General features: G+C 47.3%; 1 protein-coding gene across 1 annotated transcript in view; it reads left to right on the plus strand.

The window, feature by feature from the left end:
* Positions 1–25084, plus strand: part of MARCHF10 (membrane associated ring-CH-type finger 10) — an 81961-nt gene that overhangs the window by 39262 nt on the left and 17615 nt on the right. The window contains exons 5-8 of the mRNA XM_079797498.1: positions 9251–9403; positions 15262–16666; positions 21649–21815; positions 24455–24564. Coding sequence (XP_079653624.1) covers positions 9251–9403; positions 15262–16666; positions 21649–21815; positions 24455–24564 — 1835 coding nt within the window. The remainder of the gene's footprint in view (positions 1–9250; positions 9404–15261; positions 16667–21648; positions 21816–24454; positions 24565–25084) is intronic.

The following is a 25084-nucleotide window of genomic DNA, read 5'->3' on the forward strand; positions in this document are numbered from 1 at the left end:
ATAAGCATCTAAAATTACCGTGGTCTCTTTTGAATTGGGGAATATCTATTTGAAGAGGAGCTTGGAAGAGAAATGTGAGGCAAATTCCAAATCTTCATAACCTACCTTGAAAATAAATCCTGAAAATTTTCTCTGAAAGGCCAAGGCTAATGGGTTTCCAGGCAAGTCTGCTGGTGTCCAACAACTTTCTTTTTTAAAAAAATATATTTATATTGATTTTCAGAGAAGAAGGGAGAGGGAGAGGGAGAGGGAGAGGGAGGAGGGAGAGGGGGAGAGAGAGAAACAACAATGATGAGAGAGAATGATCCGCTGCCTCCTGCATGCCCCCCACTGGGATCAAGCCTGAAACCCAGGCATGTGCCCTGACTGGAATCGGACCATGACCTCTTGGTTCATAGGCCGACGCTCAACCACTGAGCCATGATGGCTGGGCTGTTCAACAACTTTCCAAATTACCTGCCCAAGTTAGAAAACAACCAGCATAAGTGAATGCTGCCATTTTTACACAGATCATCATAATTGTCAGCCCTTTTATGCTAATGCTTCCAAGACAGAGGGGCTCAGGGTATCACAGAGCAGAATTTGAAGTCCTGGCTCAGAATCCTAATCCACTGCTTTATAGCCTATAAATGTGAACTGTCAACTTCTCCTGTTTCCTCATCAGCAAAATGGAGTTATTACCTGCCTCACCAGGCAGACAGGAGGACTAAAATCCTGGGTATAGACTAGGCCTTGGGTAAAGGTTAATTCCCAATCCCCCCTCTGCTTATGAAGCCTGCCCAACACCATATGCTACTCTCAGGTTAGCCTCTTCATAAGAGAAAATTGTAGTTTGAGATGTAAGAGAGACTATAACTTGATTATAAAACCTTTTCATTATTTGATTATCAATGAAGACATCCATTTATCCAGTCCCTGTGGGATGCTAGCAAATACATTCAACTGCCCCCACCGTCCTCGGGTATATGATGCCAGGGTGCACTGGTTTTCTCGCCCGTCGCTCATCCATTCACTTCATTCATTCACTGCATGCTTACCTGCCAGCCACTGCATGGGTGCCGGGGATACAGAAATAAAACACACAGGGCCTGCCCTCCAGGGCTCACAGCCTCGCGGGCAGGAAGGACACCTACATGCCCTGACCACGGTCAGTTCTAAGAGCGTTGAGCGGGGTGAGAACCCTGAAGGACAGGGGCTTTAGCCAGAGGAGCAAGGCAAGAAAGATGTGCCGGCTGGATATGCTGAGTGTGCCAAGGCATGGAGGGGAGAGAGCAAAGAAGAGGGGAAGAGAGAGGCGGACAGACAGACATCAAGGAACTACAAATCAGCTAGGGCCTCGAGTCTCCAGGTATCCCCAAACTAGGAGGCATCACCCGAGAGCCTGTTAGAAATACAGACCCTCGCCCTAGCTGGTTTGGCTCAGTGGATAGAGCGTCAGCCTGTGGACTGAAGGGTCCCAGGTTTGATTCCAGTCAAGGGCATATGCCTGGGTTGCAGGCTTGATCCCCATTAAAGGACATGCAGGAGGCAGCCGATCAGTGATTATCTCTCATCATTGATGTTTCTATCTCTCTTTCCCTCTCCCTTCCACTCTAAAATCAATAAAGATATATTTAAAAAAAAAAAAAAGAAAGAAATACAGACCCTCGTGTCCCAACCCAGACTCACTGAGTCAGACCTGCCTTTAACAAGCCCTCTGCACATTTGAGCTTGAGAAGCTCTGGTTTAGGGTCAGGCTGCCAATTAGGATGTGTAGAGTATGAAGTTGACACCCTATAGGAAGGCAAGGACCAGGTCCCCCAGGGCCTTGAATGTCATCCTGAAGGCGATAGAGCATCAGTCATGGACAGAGGCCGGGCAGGAAGTGATTGGAGGAGACAGGCATTTTTTTTAAAGCTGAGTCTGGCTGTAGCACAGAAAGGGGGACTGGCTGGGAAGGTGAGGACGGCCAGACACAGGCCGAGATCAGAGAAGCAGTAGCTGCCGTGGACCCGGAGAGAAATGAGAAGGGCTTGACCAGGAGCAGAAGCAGAGGGGATAGGGAAGAGGGCCGAGCTTGAGGGACGTTGCAGGAAGTAACCCTGACGGAACTTGGTGACTACTGGGTGTGGACATGAGGAAAAAGAAAGAATCGAAGAAAACTTGGAGTCCTGGCCCAGAAAGCTAGGCCAGCGGTGGTTGCCTTTGCCAAGGCTGAGAAAGTGAGAGAGGGTGGGTCCCCTGCTGTGGGTGCTGCGTTGGAGGGCCAGGCAGGAGGGCCAGGAGGAAATGCCAGGAAGCCCCCAGGTACCCAGGTCTGCGGCTCAGCACAGACCCCGGCTGCCAGGAGGAATCCAAGGGCCTACAGTGAGCAAGAGGCGGCCGCAACCACAAGCGTCTCCCCGTGAGAGTGGACGGAGTAAGAAGAGAGACGATGAAGGAACCCTGGGGGCTGAGAACAGTTAAGGGGAAAATGCGTGAAGACAACTCCGGAGAAATGATCTGAGGAGGAAGAACCACTCCCTGCAGGAGCCGAGAGAGGCGTTTGGGAAGGAGGGAGTGGATAACAGCGTCAGGTGCTGCAGAGGATTCCAGCAACTCAGGACGAGACCCCTGCCTTATAGGGTCAGGCACACCTCTGAGACACTGCGGGCTCAGGTCCAGACCCCAGGATAAAGCGACGGTCACAATGCACTAAGTCGTGGATGTTTTTGCTGGTGAAGGGTCTTGCCTTTTGTTTGTAAAAAAAAAACCAACCAAACAAAAAAAAACCACAACACCTGTGAAGCACAGAGAAAAGCCCAGAAAAACAAGGCATGCCTTTGGTGGTTTTCAGCCGGGGTGGTTACAATGATGGTATTTTAGAACTGGAACTGATTTTAGCTGTAGCATCTCCTAAGCTTCTCTGATGTTAAGAATCACCAGGGAGATACTCATTCCTGGTCCCCGTTCCTGACCCAGAGCGTCAGAACCTCCAGAAAAGGTGCCTGCAAAACGGGGCTTTTAACAGGCGCTACAGCTGATTCTCGTCAGAGAGGTTTGGGCACCTATCCCAGAGCCTTGCTTCTCAAGCGTTCCAGTTCACAAGAAACACCAGCGACCTTGATAAACTGCAGGTTCTGAGTCAGTAGGTTTGGGTGGGCTGGGTTCCCGTGTCTCAGAAGCTCCCAGATGATGTCCAAGGACCACCCTTGGAGGAGCAAGGCTAGAGAGCACACCTGTCTCATTTTGCAGACGAGGAAACAGGCGTCAGGAAGGTAAGCCGTTGATCCAAGGTGCCCCAGCTGGTTAGTGGCAGAGCTGAGAGATTTGTCATACCTGAGGGGGTCTCTCTGATCGTGACTTCTCCTTCAGGTGCCCCTATTCTGCCTTCAGCAAGGTTGGCAGACTGCGTGTGAAGTTAGCGAACCAATCATTAACTTCACTTGGACTCCTCCCTCGTCCACCTGCTTCCCCCCCCCCTCGGCCCTCTCCCTTCCCATGACCCCACCGGGGTCTCTCGGCTTCTCCCTCTTCCCCCACGCTTCCCCTCGGCCGCAGAAAGGCCAGATGAAGGCATGCCCACCACCTCCGACCGGGGGCAGCTGGAGGGCTGAGGGGAAGAGCCTTACCTAAGTGAGATCCCGCCGGCCACCATATGTTGCTGCCGGAACAGCTCATTAGACGGCCTGTGGGCGCTGCAAGGGACCGAGAGCTTCCACACAGGAACTTAGTGGGGGGAGAACTTTCCAGCATCTGTCAGGGATGCCAGAGACTGTTGGGTGGGGAAAGGTATGTTCCTGGTGAACTCTTCAGTGACCTTGCCATCCCAGCTAGGTGCCTCCTGCCCCACGACCCCTGGAGAGGTCACCCCCAAAGAACAATTTTTGAGTTTCGATTCATTTCCAGACTTTTTTTTATGTCCTTTCCCGCCGTGAGTGCTGCTTCCTGACTGCTCTTTTTCTTTTGTGCAGGTGACAGCAGCGAGCACCCCCTGTTCTGTGTTGAATATTCCCCTTACTGCTCCGTCTTTGCTTTCTCCCCCGTCCTGCAGCCCAATACCAATTACTGCTGCCTCCTCCTGCCGCTCGTGCCACCTGCCGCCCCGGTGGCCCAGGGCCCTTCCCCCCACCTCCCTCGAGTGTCCTTCCCCCCCTTTGTGAGCGCCCCGGCCTCCCCGAGCCCTGTGCCCCAGTCGCCAGCAGCCCTGTGCTATTTCCCAATCTCCTCGCCCGCCCCATCGGAGATCCCTGTGCTGTGCCTGCCGGGCCCCAGGAGGCCCAGTAAAATTTACCTCCTGTGGTAAGCGGCCCTGGCAAGGCACACAGCACAGTGGAGTCGGGGAGAGGGGGACATCAGGCTCCCAGAAGGCAGGTGGACGGGAGGGGGCCCAGAGGGCCATGCCAAGACCAACCAAACCCAGGAGGTTGTGCAGGGGAGGAGCAGGAAGACAGCGGCTGCCACTTCAACCCTCCTCTAGCGCTAAGGAGTGAACCACCAATAAAATCCCGTCCTCTCTCCAGGCTCATGTGATTTCTTCACTCCCGTGTCCGGCACCCTCGGGAACGTGGCCACCAGAAAGCGGAGGGGCTCTCGCGTCTGATCAGCCCCCGGGCTGTGTGCGTGTGCGCCCACCAGGCGGCCCTGGGAGTGGCGCCGGGGCCAGGGCCTTGGGGAAACACACGCTGGAACTGAAACCCCTTCGCACCACACTGAAGAGGGACAAATTAAAGGGCTCAGTCGCTGTTTACATTCCCTTTTCTGCCTACTTATTAGGCACTGCATTTCCCCAAATCAAAAATCCCACCTCCTGGGTTCCAAAATAAAACATATTTATGGTCCATAATTAGGCTTTAATGAAGATCTCCTCTGGGTACGTGAGAACACACATTTCCAGCACACTCAGATAGATGCGGCCTGTTATTTGTGACTGTACGGAAAGCTGCCTATTACACGAGGCAACCCCAGCGCTGGTAATTAGCTGTCATTCTTCCCACCATCGAAAGGAAGCAATGAAATTGTTTAAAAAGGCATCTTTTGGACAGAATCTTGGTATCTCCTAGGCACCGGGCATCCGAGTCAAGGTAGAAAGGGTGAGGGGTCAAGGTTCAGGAATTGTATTGTTTGGTTTCTCATTCTTTTCAACTTTGTCTACCAAAAACTTTATTATGGCCCGGCCAGTGTGGCTCATGTGACCCATGAACCAGGAGGTCACAGACCGATTCTGGTCAGGGCACATGCCCGGTTTACAGGCTCGATCCCCAGTAGGGGGCGTGCAGGAGGTAGCGGATCAATGATTCTCTCTCATCATTGATGTTTCTATTCCTCTCCCCTTCCTCTCTCTGAAATCAATAATATATATATATATATTTTAAAAGTTTTTAAAGAAAGAACTGTACTATGGCAAGTGATGGGAGGCACTGAGCAATTTTTAGGTGCAATGGCCCTGATTTTCAGTCATCAGGAACTTGTATAAATAGGAGATTTCTATCTTTGTTTCCTTTCCTGGTCCAATGAAGAACTATTTAATCAACAACTACATTGTCAAGAGAACTGAGGCAAGACACCTCTGATCTCAACAGCTGCTGGGTTTCCTTGCTACTGGAGGCGTCACCTTGCTCAGATCCCAACACAAAATATGGGTTTTGCATTGTCCAAAGCAAACCACCGACTCCCCAGTGTTCACCGACCAATTTCAGGATGTCGAGTTGCCTGGTGACGGAGCTCCTGAACCCAGTCCCCTCCCTTCTCTGTAAGGCACAGGGCCTACCACCTGCAGAGGGAGTTATATTTTACCTTCCCGTGTAAATGTTACTTGGCCTTCCTCAGATGAATGTATGTATCGTGCCACGGTGAGCAACATCCCGAGAAAGGCCCCAAAAGGCTGACATTTGGTTCACTTTGGGGAGTGGGTGGAGTGATTAAGAACTGGAGTCCAGGTACATAAAAATCTATGCAATCTAGGTCACCTCATTTACGCCTGCAATTGCACACGGAGAAGGAATATTTCACACGAGTTTGCTTTCCATGGAACCTAAACGGCTCCACAGGGAAGAAGTCAGTGGTGCAGCCAAATTAGATTACAATCTTTAAGGTCATGACCAAAATGTCTTCCTCATCTCTGTGAACCCTCAAATTATTGCATAGCAAAGACACGCAGGTATTTGTTGAACAAATTATAATAATAATAATAAAAAAGAAGTTGCTATTTGCCTTTTGGATTTTGTAAAAGGATTGAGGGAGAGTCAGGAATGAAGGTTACTGAATAAGTTATTCTCAGCCTATGGAGCCTGCATGACAATAAGTTTCTGGTCCAATTCAGTTCTCTCCTGGGAGTGACTTCAGATTTCCAATTATTATCACTATTTATAGTAGAAGCAGCAGCTACCATTTTTAGCAGCTCATATGCACCACACACCGAGTTAGACCATGTACATACATTATTGCTAACTCAACAAGAGAGGAATATTCCCATTATGCAGTTGCAGATACTGAGGTGGAAATTACTGACCTCAGGCAGGATCCTGCCTGAACCACCAGTGGTGATTTCTTGGCTGCCAGATCCGGTAAAACAGTCTCTGGTCGTTCAGCTTTATTACTTTAGTTTGTTGAAAACTTGATTAGAGGAGACGTGGTAATGGAAATCATTTAAAAGAACGGATGCTTTGAAGAAGGCACTTTTTGAATAAGAAAACAAAATGACCTATTACCTTAAGCCATCTTGGGTGTTTCGCAGAAGGAAAAAAAAAAATGGTTCTACTTTTGGAAATCACCATAGTTTCAGCTGGATGCATCTTCTCCAGCCATGCAAATCATACCAGGCGAGTTTTATTTGTCCTGCAAGGTGGAGGGGAGTGGGTGGCAACACACCAGCCGGCTAAAGACAGGGGCTCTGTCCTTAAGGACCTTACCGTCCAGCTGGAGGGAGAAGGCACACGCATCAGGCACTTTTAGAATATTTAGATGCGAAAGGCCATAGAAGCCTGTAAGTTCTCAGCAAAGCAGAGTTTGAGCAGACTTGGTGGATGTAAAATTGGAAACAGACCTTGAAGGACCTGCTGGCTGGCAGGCCCTCTGAGAGAGAGGATCACTCCCCCTGAGGGTGTGAGGGGATGTGGATGGCGGGGGGCGGGGGGGGGGGAGGATTGGGGGGGAGAGCTGGGGAATGGTGATGTTCTGCTGCCTGGCTGAGAAGGAAATTTGAATATTCTGCTGGGACTCCTGCTGGAAATCAGAGTAAATGCTTGTGCCCAGGACCTTTGGGCCACGTCCCAAATACGCACTGGAGTTGGCCTGAGCCCCAAGCCTGCCCCTTGCCTGGCCCCCCCTTTGCTTCTTCCGCATTAAATAAGAATCCCGCTGCTTCCTCGCACCCTGTCAGTCTGGTGAGAGGTAGGGGCAGTTGTGGACTTCTGAGAACTGGGGAGGGATGCACCCTCGAAGAGAAGCCTCCAGCTTGGAGGAAGGCGCAGAGAAAATGCCTCTCACATCTTCTGTGCTGGGTCCCTTACTGGAAAGCCCTTGATCCCTCTCTGTCACCCTCCTCCTCTCCTTCTCCTCTTGGGCAGTGAAATTGTGTCCAAGTCACCACTCTCCACCCTCCAAAGAATATATTCTCATTTTCTGGGGAACTCTCTCCTTCATGGTCATGCCCACAGCCTCTCTGAGCTCCGCCAACTTGCTGTAAGCTTCCCTCTGCTAGTAACTTCCCTGTGGACCATGGTCCTCTCTGTGTTGGGGCGCGGAACCCACTGCCTGCCCCTCCTGGGGCCTGTCAGGAGAAGTAGGCAGTATCCAACCATTGTGCTAAACGAGGCTTCCTGGGCTGCCAAGGAGAACTTCATTCCTTTCCTGACTCTGAATGAAAAGTATTCACACAACCACAACTTACACGGGAACATAAATCCAGTTGTCCTCACGTGCCAAAAAGGCTGCTCTCTCGCACACACTGGGGGACCCTTCCCAGCTTCACCCCTGTTGCCTACTGGCCACGGCTATTTATGAAATTTCTGAACTGTCCAAAAGGGGATGAGCCAGGAAAATTCTCTTGGAAGGATTTAGTCCAGATACTCACACTTTTAACTACTTGTGAACTCAAGAACTTGTAGAAATGCATGGAAAATACCGAGACTCCCAAACTCACAGGCACTAATGCTTAATAGTGGTGAAGAAGGAACATGAGATTATTCAGACCAATTAGCAACCTAGTTCAAGATGTGAATTTAAAAATGTATATTCCTGCCCGGCTGGTATGGCTCAATGGTTGAGCGTTGACCTATGAACCAGGGGGTCACAGTTCAATTCCTGGTCAGGGCACATGCCTTGGTTGCGAGCTCGATCCCCAGTGTGGGATGTACAGGAGGCAGCCGATCAATAATTCTCATCGTTGATGTTTCTAGCTCTTGCTCCCTCTCCCTCTTCCTTTCTCTCTAAAATCAATAAAATATATATGTATGTATATTTTTACGTATATTCATTGGGCATTCAGTCCATGTAAGCACTTCAGCTATTGTCTTCCTGAGAGTGTATCATCCCAGCACAGTGGTGGGGGCCACAAAGGCAAGAATAAGAGTATATGGTCCTCAGATGCTCGGGATCCTTCTGGAAGGCCATGTTAGCTGCCAATAAACCATCTGGGGGTATGGACGTGCAGGTACAAAAAGGCTGGGATTCGGACTTGGATGGCACGGAAGGAGCAGGGCCTTTGTGCGCCCGACTGTACAGAGCTCTTGACAGTGTTAACAACAGGCCCATCCCAACATCACTGAACTGGAAGCTAGAAACCTCTTAGCAAAAGAACAGACATTGCAGGTGTCACAGGTACCCACTCACGGTGAAAACAGCGGGGAAGTAGGTATTATTATTTCTTGTGTTAGGGGAACCTGAGGCTTCGAGAAGTGCTTTGCCCAAGCCCATGTGGCTACAAGGGTGTGGGACCAGGCTTCTCCTCTGATCTCCTGGCTCCATTCTCTTAACTGCCTTCCCTATTGCGGGCCCTATGAGCATTCTTTCTTCTTTTTGCATGAGGATTTTTTCCCCATTGATTTTTAGACAGAGGGGAAGGAAGGGGGAGACACAATGAGAGACACATCGATTGGTTGCCTCCCGCACGGGGATTAAGTCTGCAACCGAGGTACGTGCCCTTGACCGGAATCGAACCCAAGACCCTTCGGTCCGCGGGCCAATTCTTTATCCACGGAGCCAAACCAGCTAGGGCCCTATAAGCATTCTTTATACAGAATGTATTTTCCTGTAAAATATTCATTATGGAAAATTCATTTGCACCTTTCAGCAGCCCCGCCACCACAGATTTTGTCACGGAAGAGGAGGCCAAACCTGGGAAGAATGACGGTCAGCCCAGACATGCATAGCCCAAGAGGGGCTGGGGACCGAAGCAGACAGAAATCACAGCTGCCAGGGAAGGCGCCGGCTCTCTGGGGAGCAGGTAAGGACCGGTGGCTCATGCATCTTCGTCCTCAGAGAGAAGTGGCTTATCCTGTTATCTGACGAATTCTATAGGGTGTTTAGACACTTGTACTTTTATGTAAAGGAGAGTGTACCTTACAATGAAACACAAGGTTTTGAAAACAAACCATTGACCCTAGTTCCCTTCTCCAAGGGGGAAAGCAGGGCGGGGGAGTTTATTATTTTTCTCCATCATCCCTCCATAAGCGTGACTATGCATGGTTTTGAGTGGATGCCTGCCATTAGGCTTCCAGAGAGGGCATTTGCGTGTTAGGTGTTGGGTTCAGGGTAGAGACGGGGGGAGGGGAGGAATGTCTCACTTGCCCACAGTTCCCCCCCGCCCCCCAGGAGTGTCTGTGGGTGGCAGACTGCTCACCTCCCACAGAGACCTTTTCCCCTCTGATCCAAGGTGTCAAGATCTTACTGTACGAAATAACATCATAATGAATGTATACTTCATTTCAAAATGCTGTCTTGGTAGACACCGCCTCTTTCAGTCCTGCGCATTTGTGCTAAGGCCCAAGCCATTGCTGCTCTGCTAACCATGTCGCCCTCTCCGGTGGTGGCAGAAGGACAGGACCTGAGGACTCAAGGAAAGCCCCACCTGACAGCCAGCCCTGCCATGGACCTGTCCTTCCCCATGGGGAAACCACTGAGCTCACACTTCCTCAACACCCACTGAACACAGTAGCCTTTATTTTAAAACTAGAGGCCCGGTGCATGAAAATTCATGCACTGGAGGGGGGGCGGTCCCTCAGCCCTGCCTGCCCCCTCTGACAGTCCGGGAGCCCTCAGGGGCAGGAGGTGACCCGGCGATCAGGGGAAAGCGACGCCCCCATCACACCTCTGCTGCTGCCACTGCCGGCAGCCCAAGCCTCGGCTGACCCTGGTTACCTGAGCCTTGGGTGGCCCTGGGCGGCTGGGCAGCCGCCATCCAAGGCTTGCCTGCACCTTGGGCCCACCCTGGGCAGCTGGGCAGCTGCCATCCGAGGCTTGCCTGCGCCTTAGGTCGGCCCTGGGAGGCTGGGGGCCTGAGGGCGGGTCCGGCCGCACTGTGCACCTGCCACCCCCCTCCCCATGGCGGGGCTGAAAGGACTGGGGGATTCTGGTGGGGCTGAGGGGACTGGGCGCTGCCATCTTGTGGCTATGGGCGCCGCCATCTTTGTGACGGTGTGATGGTCAATTTGCATATTCCCTCTTTATTGGATAGGATATGACACAGACACGTGTAAATATAGAACATGATAGTGTTTGGATGGCCTGAGATTAGAGCATATGCGAACCTGTAGCAACCAGACACCCACAGGACCCAGGGAAGTAATGCTCTGGCAGGGCAGAGCTTACTTCTAATTCCAGCACTTCTTCCTCTTGGAGGTGGAGCCCTAGATGGTCAAATAGTCACTCTGGGCTACTGTTCCCTTTAAAATAAGGATAATAAAATCTATCTCATTGCATTGCTATACTAGCTCAAGGAAATCATGTACTGACCAGCACATGACTATAGGGGGCAGTGAACTATTGTTGGTCTCTCTCTAGCCACCTCCCCAATAGCCCTTGATGAACCCTCGAATATTATTTAAAAAGTGAAGCTCCCCATGCGTGAAACGTTCCTAGACCCATGAGGCTCATACAATCCTCCACCTGCACCCAAAAGACAACTTCCATTATCCTGAGAGATTCATTGAGAATTTGTCCCAATTTTCTCTTACGCCCAGGGCTCCTTATCTTCCCCCAATTATTTCCTCAGTAATCTCTCTTTAGTTCTTTTTTCCATATTCTAAAGTCATTTGCATAAATTGGAGAAGGGCCCAGATGTTTGAATTGTATCTGAGAGGTAGTATATAGAAAGTTCTTACAAATCAATAAAAAAAACACACACCAAGAATATGAATACCTAATAGAAAATGGGGAAGAGGCATAGCAGATAATTTCACAGAAGAAATAGGTAGCTGATAAACATTTGGGGGTAAAAAGTTCAACCTCCCTAAGTAATAAATGTAAGTTTACATGAGAAAAATTTGGCCTACCAAATTAACTAAGGTTTTTAAAATAATTCTCAATACTTGATAATGACACTAATAACTAACTTTCCAGGCACTATTGTGTCAGATGCTATGCCAAGCCTGGTAACACGGCTGTGAGAGATGCTTTCATATCCCACCTGTAGGGTAACTTGGTACAAATTGGAATTTAGCAATGTGTCAAAAGGTAGAAATTTGTACCTTTTGATCTTGCAATTCCATTTCCTACAAATCTATTCTAAGACTATAAGACAGATAGTCAAAGATGCATGGGCAAGGACATTTATCCTGGTGTAATTTATGGTAGCAAAAACCTGGAAACAATCCATATACCCAATGATAGGAGAAGAGTTCAACAAATTTAAATTGCAATACATTTATATACTGTAATGTACCCTTATATCAGAATTAAGATCCTGTTCTTAAAATTGATGGCAGGAGATAATGCTCATAACAGTTTTAGGGAAGGAAAGCAGGACATAAAGTTGCATATAGCCAAATATCCCAATTTTGTTTTTTTTAAAACAATATTTCCAGATAAGAGAGTCCCAGATGCCTCCATGAATAGGTGGGTGGGTATGGCAGGGGAAATAGATAGCAAGGGCTGTGGGTGGGGCCTGGGATCAGCCAGCACATACGTGCTCCTCCTAAAGGTGTTAACTCAGGGTTCAAATGCTAACACCAATGCACAATTGCAAGATGAAAACAGCCCAGGGGTCTTTTTTGGTGCCCTGACTGGGAATCGAACCGAGGACCTTTCAGAGAATGGGACAGTGCTCAACCAATTGAGTCACACCGGCCAGGGCCAGCCCAGGGATCTTGAGTTTGTAATCTATCCCGGAATTCCAGGGCAGTGGCAATGCCATGTGAGTTTTGGAATTTGGGTGGTTTTTGTTTCTCCATCCTCTTCTGTATGTTCCACATTTTCTACCGTGAATATCGACTACTTTTATAACCAGAGGGAAACAATTAAAACTATATGGCTGTCCGAATGTAGGCAGCTATTGGCCAAGCACACGAAGAAGTCCAGACCAAAGACCGTCTTAGGGCAGATGGATGCCGTTTCTGGTTTCCCGCACCTAGAACATTCAGTTGCATCTAGCTGAACTCCTGGAAATGGCAGGCACGCCATTCACTGCTGGAGCCCATGCAGGGCCTCCGAGAGGCCCAGGCAGCATCTGTGGGGCTGCTCTATGAATAGCACATCCCTGGCATACCACACCGGTGTTGATTCCCAGGCCTCCAACTATGAAATCTGCTCCCTATTTGATAGACGCAAGAAAGAAATAGGATTAAAATAGCATAAATATAGAATGCACAGTCTGCCACCTTTAGGGGAAACACACACACACACACACACACACACACACACACACACACACACACGCACACCCGGGAGGCGCTGATGGAAGTTTTAGAGGAAGGCAGTTGTGGTGGCCAGGAAGGGTGGAGATGTGTTTCCTGGGGTGTCCGCATCCACAGGAGCTGCAGCAGCACTTAGCCTGTGACTCCTCCTGCCCCAGAGGCCAGGTCACCAGGTGACAGCTGGTGGCTTCCAGGAAATAAGCTTATGGCTCCTGTTGACTTCCCGGTTTCTGTTTTGCAGAAGCTGCCCCAGCTGATTCTTTTGCTCATTAGGTGTCTCCCAAAGCCTGAACCAAACTGGCTCTGGGCAGGTTCTGAGAGTTCAGGGAGCGACCAGAAGATTCGGTTCCGGCCTATAGGTACACAGCCAGATGCTCAGGGCATTCTGGCATTGCTGATATGTCTATTACCGGGGCTTATAAAACCCAGGAGGGGCCTGGTAGGAGAGCGTAAATGATTTCTAGAAGAGCCGATGAGTAAAGATTCGCACTGAGCAGCTGAGTGTCCCCTGCAGCTCACAATAAAAGAGGCTTACAGCACATTAGGACGTTAGAGACTCGAGCTGGTGCTCCCCTGGGAGGCCTCAATTAAAGCAAGTCAGTATTGACTTGCCCTTGTCTGAGCCAGACATGCTCGGAGGATTTGCATTTCACCTGCCTGAGCTGTTATCACGCGGCCTTCCTGAACCTGTCCAACTGAGTGGAGTCCCGTCCACTCTACACGATGAACTGTGAACCGCTTTAGAAATCGAATGGTAAGGACAGCAAGGGCTTTGTCAGATCCTGCAGGCTAGCAGCCAGGGAGCTGAGGGGGAAGGCCAAAGTCAGGAGGGGACAAAGGTAAGTGGGATCACAGAAGTATTTTCAGTGTCCTATGCACGTCAAGATGCTAAAAAAAAAAAAAAAAAAGAAAAGAACCCTCAACAACACACACAGACAACGATGAGTTACATGGATGCTCATTTTCACAAGGAAATTGGAAGTCCAGCCAGTTTCTTTCTTTTTTTAATACTTTTTTTTTTTTTTTCAGAGAGGAAGGGAAAGGGAGAGAAACATCAATGATGAGAGAGAATCACTGATTGGCTGCCTCCTGCACCCCCCACACACACTGGGGATCAAGCCCACAATCCGGGCATATGCCCTTACAGGGAATAGAACCATGACCTCCTGGTTCATAGGTCAACACGCAACCACAGAGCCACGCTGGCCCGGCCAGCCAGTTTCTTCAGCATAATGCAAACCATGTATCTTAAGAAGACAAACGGGGTATCAGGCTTTATTTATTTATTTATTTATTTATTTATTTATTTATTTATTTTTAATATATTTTATTGATTTTTTACAGAGAGGAAGAGAGAGGAATAAAAAGTTAGAAACATCGATGAGAGAGAATCATCGATCAGCTGCCTCTTGCACACCCGCTACTGGGGATGTGCCTGCAACCAAGGTACATGCCCTTGACCGGAATCGAACCTGGGACCTTTCAGTCTGCAGGCCAACGCTCTATCCACTGAGCCAAACCGGTTTTGGCTCAGGCAGGCTTTAGTTCAAATTTTCACTCCATCACCAACTAGAAGTATGAACTTGGGCAAGTTACGTGATCTCCCTAAGCCTTGGTATCCTCACTTAAAATGTGGTGTGACTGTAGTACCTGTTTCATAGGATTGTGAACCTAAATATGTACATGTGACACAGTTAACATGGTGCCTGGCCTGTTCAGTGTACTAGTAAGCTCTCAATAAGTAGGCTTAGTCATTATTTTTATAAGGCAAGTTTTAACCAAATGATTGTTTGGTAAAATTGTATTTATAGCCAGAGGTTACAAATTGACTAGGGGCTAGTGGAAAAGAGGAGGTAATGTGAGCATTATTGATTTTTATTTGCACTAAGTAGTAAATGCAATCACAGATCATATATTTAATTGGGCACCAGCTTCTAGAGCCTACCTCCCAATCTGCCAAGGCAGACTGTACTTTTCTTAAGATTTTGTAGAGCTGTGTGTGAAGCAAGTGTGTCATAAATGTGTGTTGTATGAATTCAGATCACAAAGCACTAGTGGTTTTTGTAGAAGTCATTCCTGGAGTGTTGGTTTTCCTTTCCAACAAATACTGGAATAAAAACCACCATTTGAGAGATTTACACATCACCAGCCCTGACTGGCTTGGGGCTGGACAGTCTGCCTGAAGCTTCTGCAGAAAAGGATGTGTAGCCTCCAGGTCAGCCCATTCCCCCAGAACCAGCCTGAGTCCCACAAACATACAAAGGAGAAGTCAGAAGCAGTCCGAGGAAGCCAGCTCTGGTGCAGAAGTCTCATACCCTCCCGCCATGTTGACCACATGTCTTTTCTCCTCTAAGCTTGTTTGTTGCTTAAGAGACTCTCACCCTTGGTAGTGGAGGTATTTCATCCGTGAGCATCTATAGTAAAAGGATAAATTTGTATTTTCTCAATGCAGATGCAGTTCAACGAGAAGGCCCAATGTGGGCAAGTGACACTAAGCTGAAGAGGCCAATTCTAGAGAGAAGAAACTTGGTCCCATCCTCACAGCCCTTGGCAATGAGCAAGAATACCTCTGAAAGAACCAGAAAAGGGGACCCACGTGCCCTTTCCCAGAATGAGCCACATCCAGCACTATCCCAGGCCTTCCCAGGAATGAACAGTCCTCGAGTATTGAGTGAGTCCTTGGGGCCACCACTCTTCACCACCACCATGGGGGGGTCAAGAAGGGTGCCATTTAGGTTCAGAGATGAAGATTTTTATTCCATGTTATCATTAAGTCATGGAGAAGAAGATGATGACACTGAAGAGGAAATCCACGCAGAGGAAGAACTTTTGTTGCTTGGTATGCACGCACCCCATTCTCCTTCCAATCATAAGAGAAGTCAATTTCTTGGAACTCAGGCCAAAAATAAAAATTTTAAAGAAAATCCTGAGAATTGCAGGGCTAATTCTGTAAGAAATGAGTCCAGTCATGGCTCACTAGGAATAAGCAATGTAATGGAGCCGGTGAGAGAGCAGCCTTCTGTTGGGCAAAGGATGTTCCAAGACCCCAGGCTGCCTGATGGGGAGTCTCCTAAAGAGAATGACAGTGGTGACCATGAAAATGAGAAAAAGACCTTTCATTCACAGGACACCAAATTCAAACCCAATCTAGATGATGATCTCAATGCTGAAAATGTATTTAGTGATCCTACTTCTCTGGAAGACAGGCCTGGGACCCATGATTGTGAAAGAGAATGGCAACCCCATGTAAATAGTTCTAGTACTTCTCTTGATTCTTTTATTTCTGGTAGACCAGCAGCTCCGAGATCATCAACAAATTCATCTTATAACACTCCTGGATCAATAATGCATTCTGCCCCGAGAGAAGACATTCCAGGAGACTTGTCAATGACATCTACTTTAGTTCACAGTTCAGACTCAGAGGGAAACTCAAGGTTTAATGTTCGTCAACCACTGTCTCCGATTAGAAGCAGGAATTCATTTGCCAGTGTCGAAAACCACAGTTACTTTCCAGTAAACAGTGCACATGAATTTGGTGTCAGGGGAGCAGAAGCTAATCCTTTAACAAGTCAATCTCAGAGGGCTCCAGTGTATACAGAAGATCTCTTACTAAACTCTCAAAGCAGCATGCCACTGATGGAGCCTTCCAGCTCCTTTCCATCAGGAATGAACTTACAAGGACACTTGCTTGTGCCTGGGTCCCTGCAAGAAAATATGCCATTTACTTTCTTTGCAGTGTCCGATTTCTCAAATCAAAGTGGTCATGGGGACAGAAGGGCAGTCTTTGGTTTCATAGATGAAAAAGAAGCCACTGAAAAAAAGGCAGACCCAGAGAAACTCAAGAAATTGCAAGAAAGGTGAGGACTTTTCATAATTATATGTAAATACATATATTTTTTATTCCATTTTTCCTATGCTGACATAAGCAGTGCTTTTATTGAAGGGTCATGGGAATGTTAAATAATAGGTAGGCCCTTCCTTGACATTTTAATGACCACTTATATTGAGAAAGTTGTCTATTTTGTTGCTCTTAAAATATATGCAGCTATAAAGGAAAGTTTGGTGTTTCAGTTCAATTTCTTCAGTATTCCCTACGCGTTTTTCTCCCCCCTTGAATACTGCAATTTTAAGAAAGGTAAGTTTGCTAGATATTAGGATTTCTGACTGCTCCATAGGACTAGCATTTCTTACTGTCAATTAGGAAACAACATTTTTTATGAAAAGGTTGCTATCTCCCCAACATCAGCACTTAAAGTTCACCAGCTCTCCCTCATGGGACTTTGCACAAATCCAACCAACAGTTTTAGAATTGGAATCTTCCAAAGTAAAAGGCAGGTCCCCAATGGTTACCATAGTTACCTCAGTTCTCTGAAGGGCTGCTCTGGGGTAACAACTGCTTCCATTTTATTTATTTTTTATTATTTTTATATGTTTTTTTTTAATTTATTTCAGAGAGGAAGGAAGAGAGAGAAAGATAGAAACATCAATGAGAGAGAAGCATTGATCGCTACCTCTTGCACTCCCCCTCTGGGGATGGAGCCCGAGATCTGCACATATGCCCTGACCAGGAATCAAAACCTGACTGGGCACCTTTCTCTCTCTTTGTCCCTCTCTTTGTTAATCCTCACCTGAGGATATTTTTCCCATTGATTTTTAGAGAGAGGAAGGGACAATGTGAAAGGCACACATCGATTGGTTGCCTTCCACACATGCCCAACCAGGGCCATGTATCGAGCCTGCAACCAAGGTACATGCCCTTAGTCAGAATCGAACTTGGGACCCTTCAGTCTGTAGGCTGATACTCTAGCTACTAAGCCAAACCAGCTAGGGCTAGGAGCTCTTCCTCATGCATGAGAGAGTAGATTTTTTTAAAAATATTTTTTATTGATTTCAGAGCGGAAGGGAGATGGAGAGATATAGAAACATCAACGATGAGAGAATCATTGATTGGCTGCCTCCTGCATGCCCCCCACTAGGGATCAAGCCCACAACCTGGGCATGTGCCCTGACTGGGAATCGAGCCAAGACCTCCCAGCTCATAGGTCCATGCTCAATCATTTAGCCACACCAGCTGGGCAGGAAGTAGATCTTTTTTTTTTAATTACTCTTTTGTTTCTTATGAGTTGGTATTGGATATTTCACAATTATCAAATTTGATAATTTGAAAGCCGTCATTAAGCACCATGTCAGGATTCTGCCGTTTCACTTATGATAGGTGTTACCATGCCCTGATCTTGGCTTACAGATCTGGAAATCAATTCTTTGAATTCTGGCCCTTTATGTGTAGCTCATTTGGGCCACTAATTATCCTATTGATATTCATTTATAAGTGGGAAAATTCCATGGTAATGAATTAGACATACAAAAAAGGAGAAAAAAATAGAACATAGAATGCATACATACTCCTAGATGTCTTTTATCCAACTGCAGAAATGAAGCAAGTTTCTAGTTAGTAGCACCTTTTCTTAAACAAGCTACCAGGAGACTGCCCCATGGTTAAGGTCCAAAAAGCCTCACACTCATCCATCCTCCCCTACCCAGAAATACAGCTTCAGACCCACTTGTCAGGAGTCTCAACTTCCACCACCCAAAGTGGTGCCTTTGGGCTAAAAATAATTTCCTTTAAAAATGCATCTACTTCTAGGCACGGTAGTGCATTAAACAGCTATTATTTGTGTGCTTTATCAGACACTCTCTTTTTTCTGTATATAATAAATCTTATGCCTTTCTCACTTCAAAAATATTCATTTTAGGAATTATTAGAAATATGAACTTAAAAGAAAAATTATCTATAACTCTATAATCCAGCGATAAGCACTGACAAAACTGTTTTCAGTCTTTTATCTTTGCATATAAATGCAATTTTGAGTAAACATTGGTTCTTATTTCATAACTAGTGGCCCAGTGCATGGATTCATGCACATTGAAAGGAAATTAATTATAAGAAATATTTTAATATCGCTATTCACCCTTTCTCTATAATAGAAGCGTCAACCAAATTCACAATCGACAATGACAGATCAAAACACACACGTGCAATTGGCGCCAACAACAGCTTTATATATATCCCGCATGCGCGAGTCAATGTCTATTTTTAAATTGCCATTGTGAGTCATATGTACCAACCAGTCAGCTGGTCGGATTGTTGGACGGACAGACGGTCAGTCACTTAGCCTTTTACATATATACTAGAGGCCTGGTGCACAAAATTTGTGCACTTGGGGGGTGGGGTCCCTCAGCCTGGCCTGTGCCCTCTCACAGTCTGGGACCCCTCAGGGGATGTCGGCCTGCTGGATTATCTCCCAGAGGATTGGGCCTAAACCAGCAGTCAGACATCCCTTGTGCAGTCCGGGGCTCTTGCAGTCCAGCGCTCTCGCAGTCCGGGACCCCTCGCTCCTTACCACCCGCCTTGTGCTCGCCAGCCGTGAGCCTGGCTTCTGGCTGAGTGGTGCTCCCACTGTGGGACCATCTGCCCCCTGGTGGTCAGTGCGCATCATAGCGGCTGGTGGTTCTGCCATTTGGTCAATTTGCATATTAGGGTTTTATTATATAGGACTAGAGGCCCGGTGCATGAATTTGTGCATAGGTGGAGTCCGTCTGGCCCGCCCCGATGGGGGCCCATCAGGCTGGGCTGGCGGGGGGGAGGGGCTGCAGGTGGTTGGCCGGCTGGCCCTGCCCCCGATTGGGGTGTTGGGGGCCAATTGGGGGCCAAGCCAGCCAGGGGTGGGGGCCTGATCGGGGCCCAGATCAGGCTTGCCGGCTGCCGCAGTGTGAGTCATAGCCACTGGTCGTTCTGGTCATTCTGATCGTTCCGCTGTCTGGTCGCTGGGCTTTTAGATAGATAGATAGATAGATAGATAGATAGATAGATAGATAGACCTTACTTTAATATTTCAAGCCCATTTCTCAATGCACTTCATGCTCTTTAAAATGTTTCCCTTGGTTAGTTCCTTTAATACATACAAATAAGTATATAACATATGTACCTTCTAGAGAATTAGAAAGAAAACAAAACCCAGACATCCCTGTGTCCATCTTCAAGCTAACAGAACATTGCTGGAGCTGGTGAGCCCCTCACCCACCTTGTCTCACCTCCCTCCCACAGCTCCTCCATCCCACCCCTTCCACCCCTAGGAAATCATACATGCATTGCCCATATCATTCTTTGCTTTTTATTTTGTTGTTATTGGATTTTTTTTTTTGCTTTATGGTTTTACCATATGAATATATGTCCTCTTAAACAATATATTGTGCATATTTTTGAATTCTATAGAAATGTCACTATTATTTTTTATCTATTCTGTGAAATGTAATATCTATTCTTCTACAATTTGCTTTTTCCCCTTATATCATTAGTGAGATGCATCCTGATATACAGTTTTACTTTGCAATTTAGACCTCAACATGAAATAGATTTGGGACTTAACTGTAAAGTGATGTTTAATATGTGGTGTGAGGTACATGTTATGAATTCCAGTTGTCCAGGATCTTTCCCTGCTGGCCTACGGACCACCTGTCATGTAGCATACATATCAATGTATAACTCCATTTCAGGACTCTCCGTTCTGTCCTATTGGTCCTTTTTGTTGATCCCTGGTCCAGTATCACATCATCTTAATGTCTGTACCATTATAAATTTTAATAATATGGTACAAAGCCTCCCTTTCTACCTTGTTCCTTAAAAAGCCCTTGACTATATTTAAGAATCAGCTTGCTGGGTTTTCATTGGAATTGCATTGAATCTATAGATTATTATGGGGAGACATGACATCTTGGAGATAAACATTTCTTTGATAAACATGGTATACATCTCTTTTTTTCTTTTGTGTCCATAACGGAAAACTATAATTCTGTTCTTTTTTATTGAACTTCCTTTTCTTAGGGAAAAAGTTCTCTTAAGAAACTAAGCATACACTTCTACATCCACAGCAGTGACAATTCTCCCTCCCTCTTGCTTTTAGTCTCCAGTCGTTTCCTTTCCTTGACCAGGCAGTCCCCAGTCCCATGAAATTCTAAAGAACAGCAACAACAAAATAGCGTTGTGTTCCTCAAAGGCCTCCCTACATGAGCATCAACCAGCTAGTCTTCATTCACCATTTATCTGACACAAATATATTTGCTTACATTTTCATTCATTCCACCCTCATCAGATTCTGGAATATTGGCATAAATTGTTGGCAAGTGTCGTGGTATTGGTGCGCTCATGTCCACGTTTATTGGCTCATCATTCATCCCAACCAACATCTACTGAGTGGCCTCTATGTGCAAATACTTTGCCAGACGCTGGATGCACTTTACAGTTTGCAGAACAGGTTCACCATCCTCCTTGCATCCAGTCTGCCCACGACCCGTGACGTAGATAGCGGGTGTACCATTATCACCTGGCGTTACCGACAAGGAAACAGAGACCTGGGAAGCTTAAGTCACGCGTCCAAAGTCGCCAAACTCCCAAGTTGTGGAGGCGAGCCTGACCACAAATCCCATGCACTCTCCCACAACTACAGAGCCGACTTCCTCACAGTGGCCACGGCAGGGAGAGGGGTTCCCAGCCTTTCCCACCCCTCCAGACTTAGGGTAGCATGCTGGTTCTCCTGGGCAGCTCACTGCATCAGCTCCTGCAGAGGCACCTGGAATAACTATCCGTGCACCTATTATCAGTAACCACGCCTGGAAGAATCTGCAGTTGGGTCAGAGGGAGCAGGGGGCGGAACTGGGAGCCCTGCGGGCAGGTGTGGGGGATTGCTCCCTCTCCCTTCCCCCGTCCACGCCCTGGGAACTGGTATTTGTGGAAACTGCAAACGTCTGCACTCTTGGTCACGAGGGCTTGTTTTCCATTTAGTCTCCTGGAGGAGGACTCAGAGGAGGAGGGAGACTTGTGTCGCATCTGTCAGATAGCCGGGGGTTCCCCCACCAACCCCCTCCTGGAGCCTTGCGGCTGTGTGGGAAGCCTGCAGTTTGTTCACCAGGAGTGCCTGAAAAAGTGGCTGAAAGTGAAAATAACATCAGGTAAGCGGGGAAGGAAAGCGAGTGGCAAACGTGCGAGGACATAGAATAACAGGAGGCACCGCAGTGTGGGACTCAGCGCCTTGACAACAGCTCACTCCCCTCCTCCGAGCAGGAACTCGGGGAAACGTGGCCACCAAGCCAGGGCTCCTGCTCACGGCCCTGGCAGATAGTAGCAGCACTCACTGCTGTCTTTCAATCATGGGAGGAAAAGGAATAATTTTTTTCCAGGCCTGAGAGAAGAATCCTGGACCTTATGCTATTGAACTTGACCCCTGCTTGAGGCCTCAGCAGAGAGGCTAAGGTTGCCTCCCAGGAGGAAGGAAACTAGAAATGGGTCAGCCGTTGGACCTCAGCAAGCACACAGCCACCATGCCAGTTAGTAGACACCTGGCCAAAACAGTTCTGCTTCCATTTACTTGGGGGGGGGGGGGGGGGTGGTCACTAAAGAAACGGAGCCAAGCTGCCTTTTTGCAGAAGGGGTAGGAAAAGAGCACCGGTCGAATTTTCTAGAACCTTATTAGACAAAGAGCCTTCCATGCGCTGGTTTTGTCAACTCTGTCTTTATCCGATCAGATCTTGTAACTGGTCATGAAGCCCCAACTCCCTGGGGAGGTTATAACCTAAATACAGCCACATCAGTAGGTCAGTGTAGTTTTCTTGGCAGAGAAGGGAGGGGTTTCTTTAAAACATGCTTTTAGGAATGAGAGCCACTTGAGCAAAAAAAATACAGAAGCCCAATGCAAAGAACAACTCCATGAGAAAATAGCTGCTGTCTTTCAGACACAGGTCTCCAAAACTTTTTTTACCCCCTAGCCAGATCCTCTTTCCCTGCTCTCCTACTTTCTCCTTCTTTGGGGCCACCCTTCCAGGCAGCCTGGGAGACCTAAGAGCTCTACCCTGTCCCCATGGGGTATGGCTCTGCCCCCTTAACTAGAGCAGAACACCATTTAGAGAAATGAACACGTGGCATGATCACACTGTCTCCTCCCTGAGTCCCTTGTACCGTATACGAATCTGCCCGAGCACGCACAACATAGGGCCACCGTCCACACGGCTTAAATGCATCTCCGCATAGTAGGCAGAGGACTCCGTCTGCCTACTATTTCCAAGAGCAAAGAAACGAGTGGATTTCGTCTGCTAATGACTCTGCCGTGCAATATTTCCTCTTACTAGAAATGTAGGCCGATTACGCATCTAGCACAGAAAAAAAATTACTCATGAAATAGACGATAGAAGTCCTGTTAAATGCCTGTACATGCCGACGCTGGTCAGGTGTGTTGACTAGGATTATATTGGAAGACACATGGGACATTCAATAGCCTACAACCGTGGTTAGCAAACTGCGGCTCTCGAGCCACATACGGCTCTTTGGCCCCTTGAGTGTGGCTCTTCCACAAAATATCACGGCCTGGTTGAGTCAATTTTGAAGAAGTGGCGTTAGAAGAAGTTTAAGTTTAAAAAAATTTGGCTCTCAAAAGAAATTTCAATCGTTGTACTGTTGATATTTGGCTCTGTTGACTAATGAGTTTGCCGACCACTGGCCTACAACATTGCAGACTGTTGCTTTAAAAAAAAAAAAATTGGGTGAACAAAATGCAGATAAGGGATGGCTGTTCATCCTTGTCCTTTGAAATTCTTTACTATTTACTATTTCTCTTTACCCTCTGTGGGGGAAAATAGGGCTCTGAAACTGAGCAAACCTTATCTTTACCAAGTAAGTGCGGGTAACCAATTCGTCCTGTATTCTCTAATGCAAGCATGTCAAACTTGCGGGCCGCGGGCCACATGCCTCATTGATTTGGCCCGTGTTAGCCTTTGAGTTTGACATGCTTGTTCTAAAGTATAAAATAAACATTGGCACATCATTAGCCAAAATGCAGCAACGACACGGAGGGAGAGACGTCTGGCAGGATGCTTGCCCAGACAGAACAGCCACAGGTCTGCACCTTCCACTTTTGCACTGGGAGTAGGGTAAGTGGAGAAAAATGCCGATCTAGAACACTTGTCCAGAAAAGCAAAAACAACCACCAAGGAAGCCTTCTCATGTTTCTCTTCCCAACTCTGACTGCGCTCAGGTTCGAGCGCTGGCCCGGACACTGCTGTGCTAGTTCCCACTCGTGGCCCCAGGCCCCCTCCCTTTGCTCAGGTGGGAAGTCACTTGCGTGGGAGTGAAGGCAGATTTTAAGCCACAGACTGAGGATACCTTCCACCATCCATTTGGTCCTTGGACCTGTGTTAGGGCTGCAAGAAAAAACAAACAAACCACAAAACAGCAAAAACATAGGCCCAATACTTACTTCTTTTTTTTTTTTTTTTGCAAACACCTGTGTTACAGACTCTCAACCTCCATGTAGCAAATCCAATTTTATGAACCAGTATGTTTATATTGAAACTGAAAGCAAGACCTGTTATTTAAAAGTCATAGGACTTTCACTTATACGAAGCTTGCATAATAATGAAAATGATTGCAAAGGAAATCTTTCTGTTCTCAGATTGAAGGTCATTTTAAAAGAAGGTCACTGAAACTCTGAATTCATAACACACACAAGTTGGCTCTCAAAATGTCAACACCAAAAGACCCAAAGTGTCAACACAGAAAGACCCAGGGTCATACATAACAAAGAATTCTTTAATTTAAGGGGCGAATCTAGGCGCTGTGAAGACCTGTGAGATGTGTAAGCAAGGCCTGCTGGTCGATTTGGATGATTTTAACATGACTGAGTTCTACCAGAAGCACCAGCAGTCCCGGGTAAGAGACGCGCACAACCACTCTGCCTCCACAGGCTAAAGTCGGTTAGACCTACAGGGTCAGCCCTAGCCGGTTTGGCTCAGTGGATAGAGCCTCAGCCTGCGGACCAAAGGGTCCTGGGTTTGATTCTGGTCAAGGGCACATACCTCGATTGCAGGAGGCAACCAATCAATGTGTTTCTTTCACATCAATGCTTCTCTCTGTCTTTCTCCCTCTCTTCCACTCTCCCTAAAAATCAATGGAAAAATATCCTAGGGTGAGGATTGACAACAACAAAATAATGATAATAAAGGTACAAAGTCAGAAACTCTTTCCCTGATATAAGGAAGGCAGGAGGCCTGTGCACACGTGCAGTGGGTAGCGTTCATTTAGCTCACTTCTTGGAGAAGGTCTGTTACTAAATTAGACCATTGGAGGGTTGGAGAGTCTTGATCACCCTGGGTTGAGGTCCTGTTGCTGTTAGGGACAAAGATAGGAAGCTGTAGTTGCTGAGTGGACACACAGAAATAGGAGAAGTCTG

This window comes from Cnephaeus nilssonii (assembly GCF_951640355.1).
Source record: "Cnephaeus nilssonii genome assembly, chromosome: 19".
NCBI lineage: Eukaryota > Metazoa > Chordata > Mammalia > Chiroptera > Vespertilionidae > Cnephaeus > Cnephaeus nilssonii.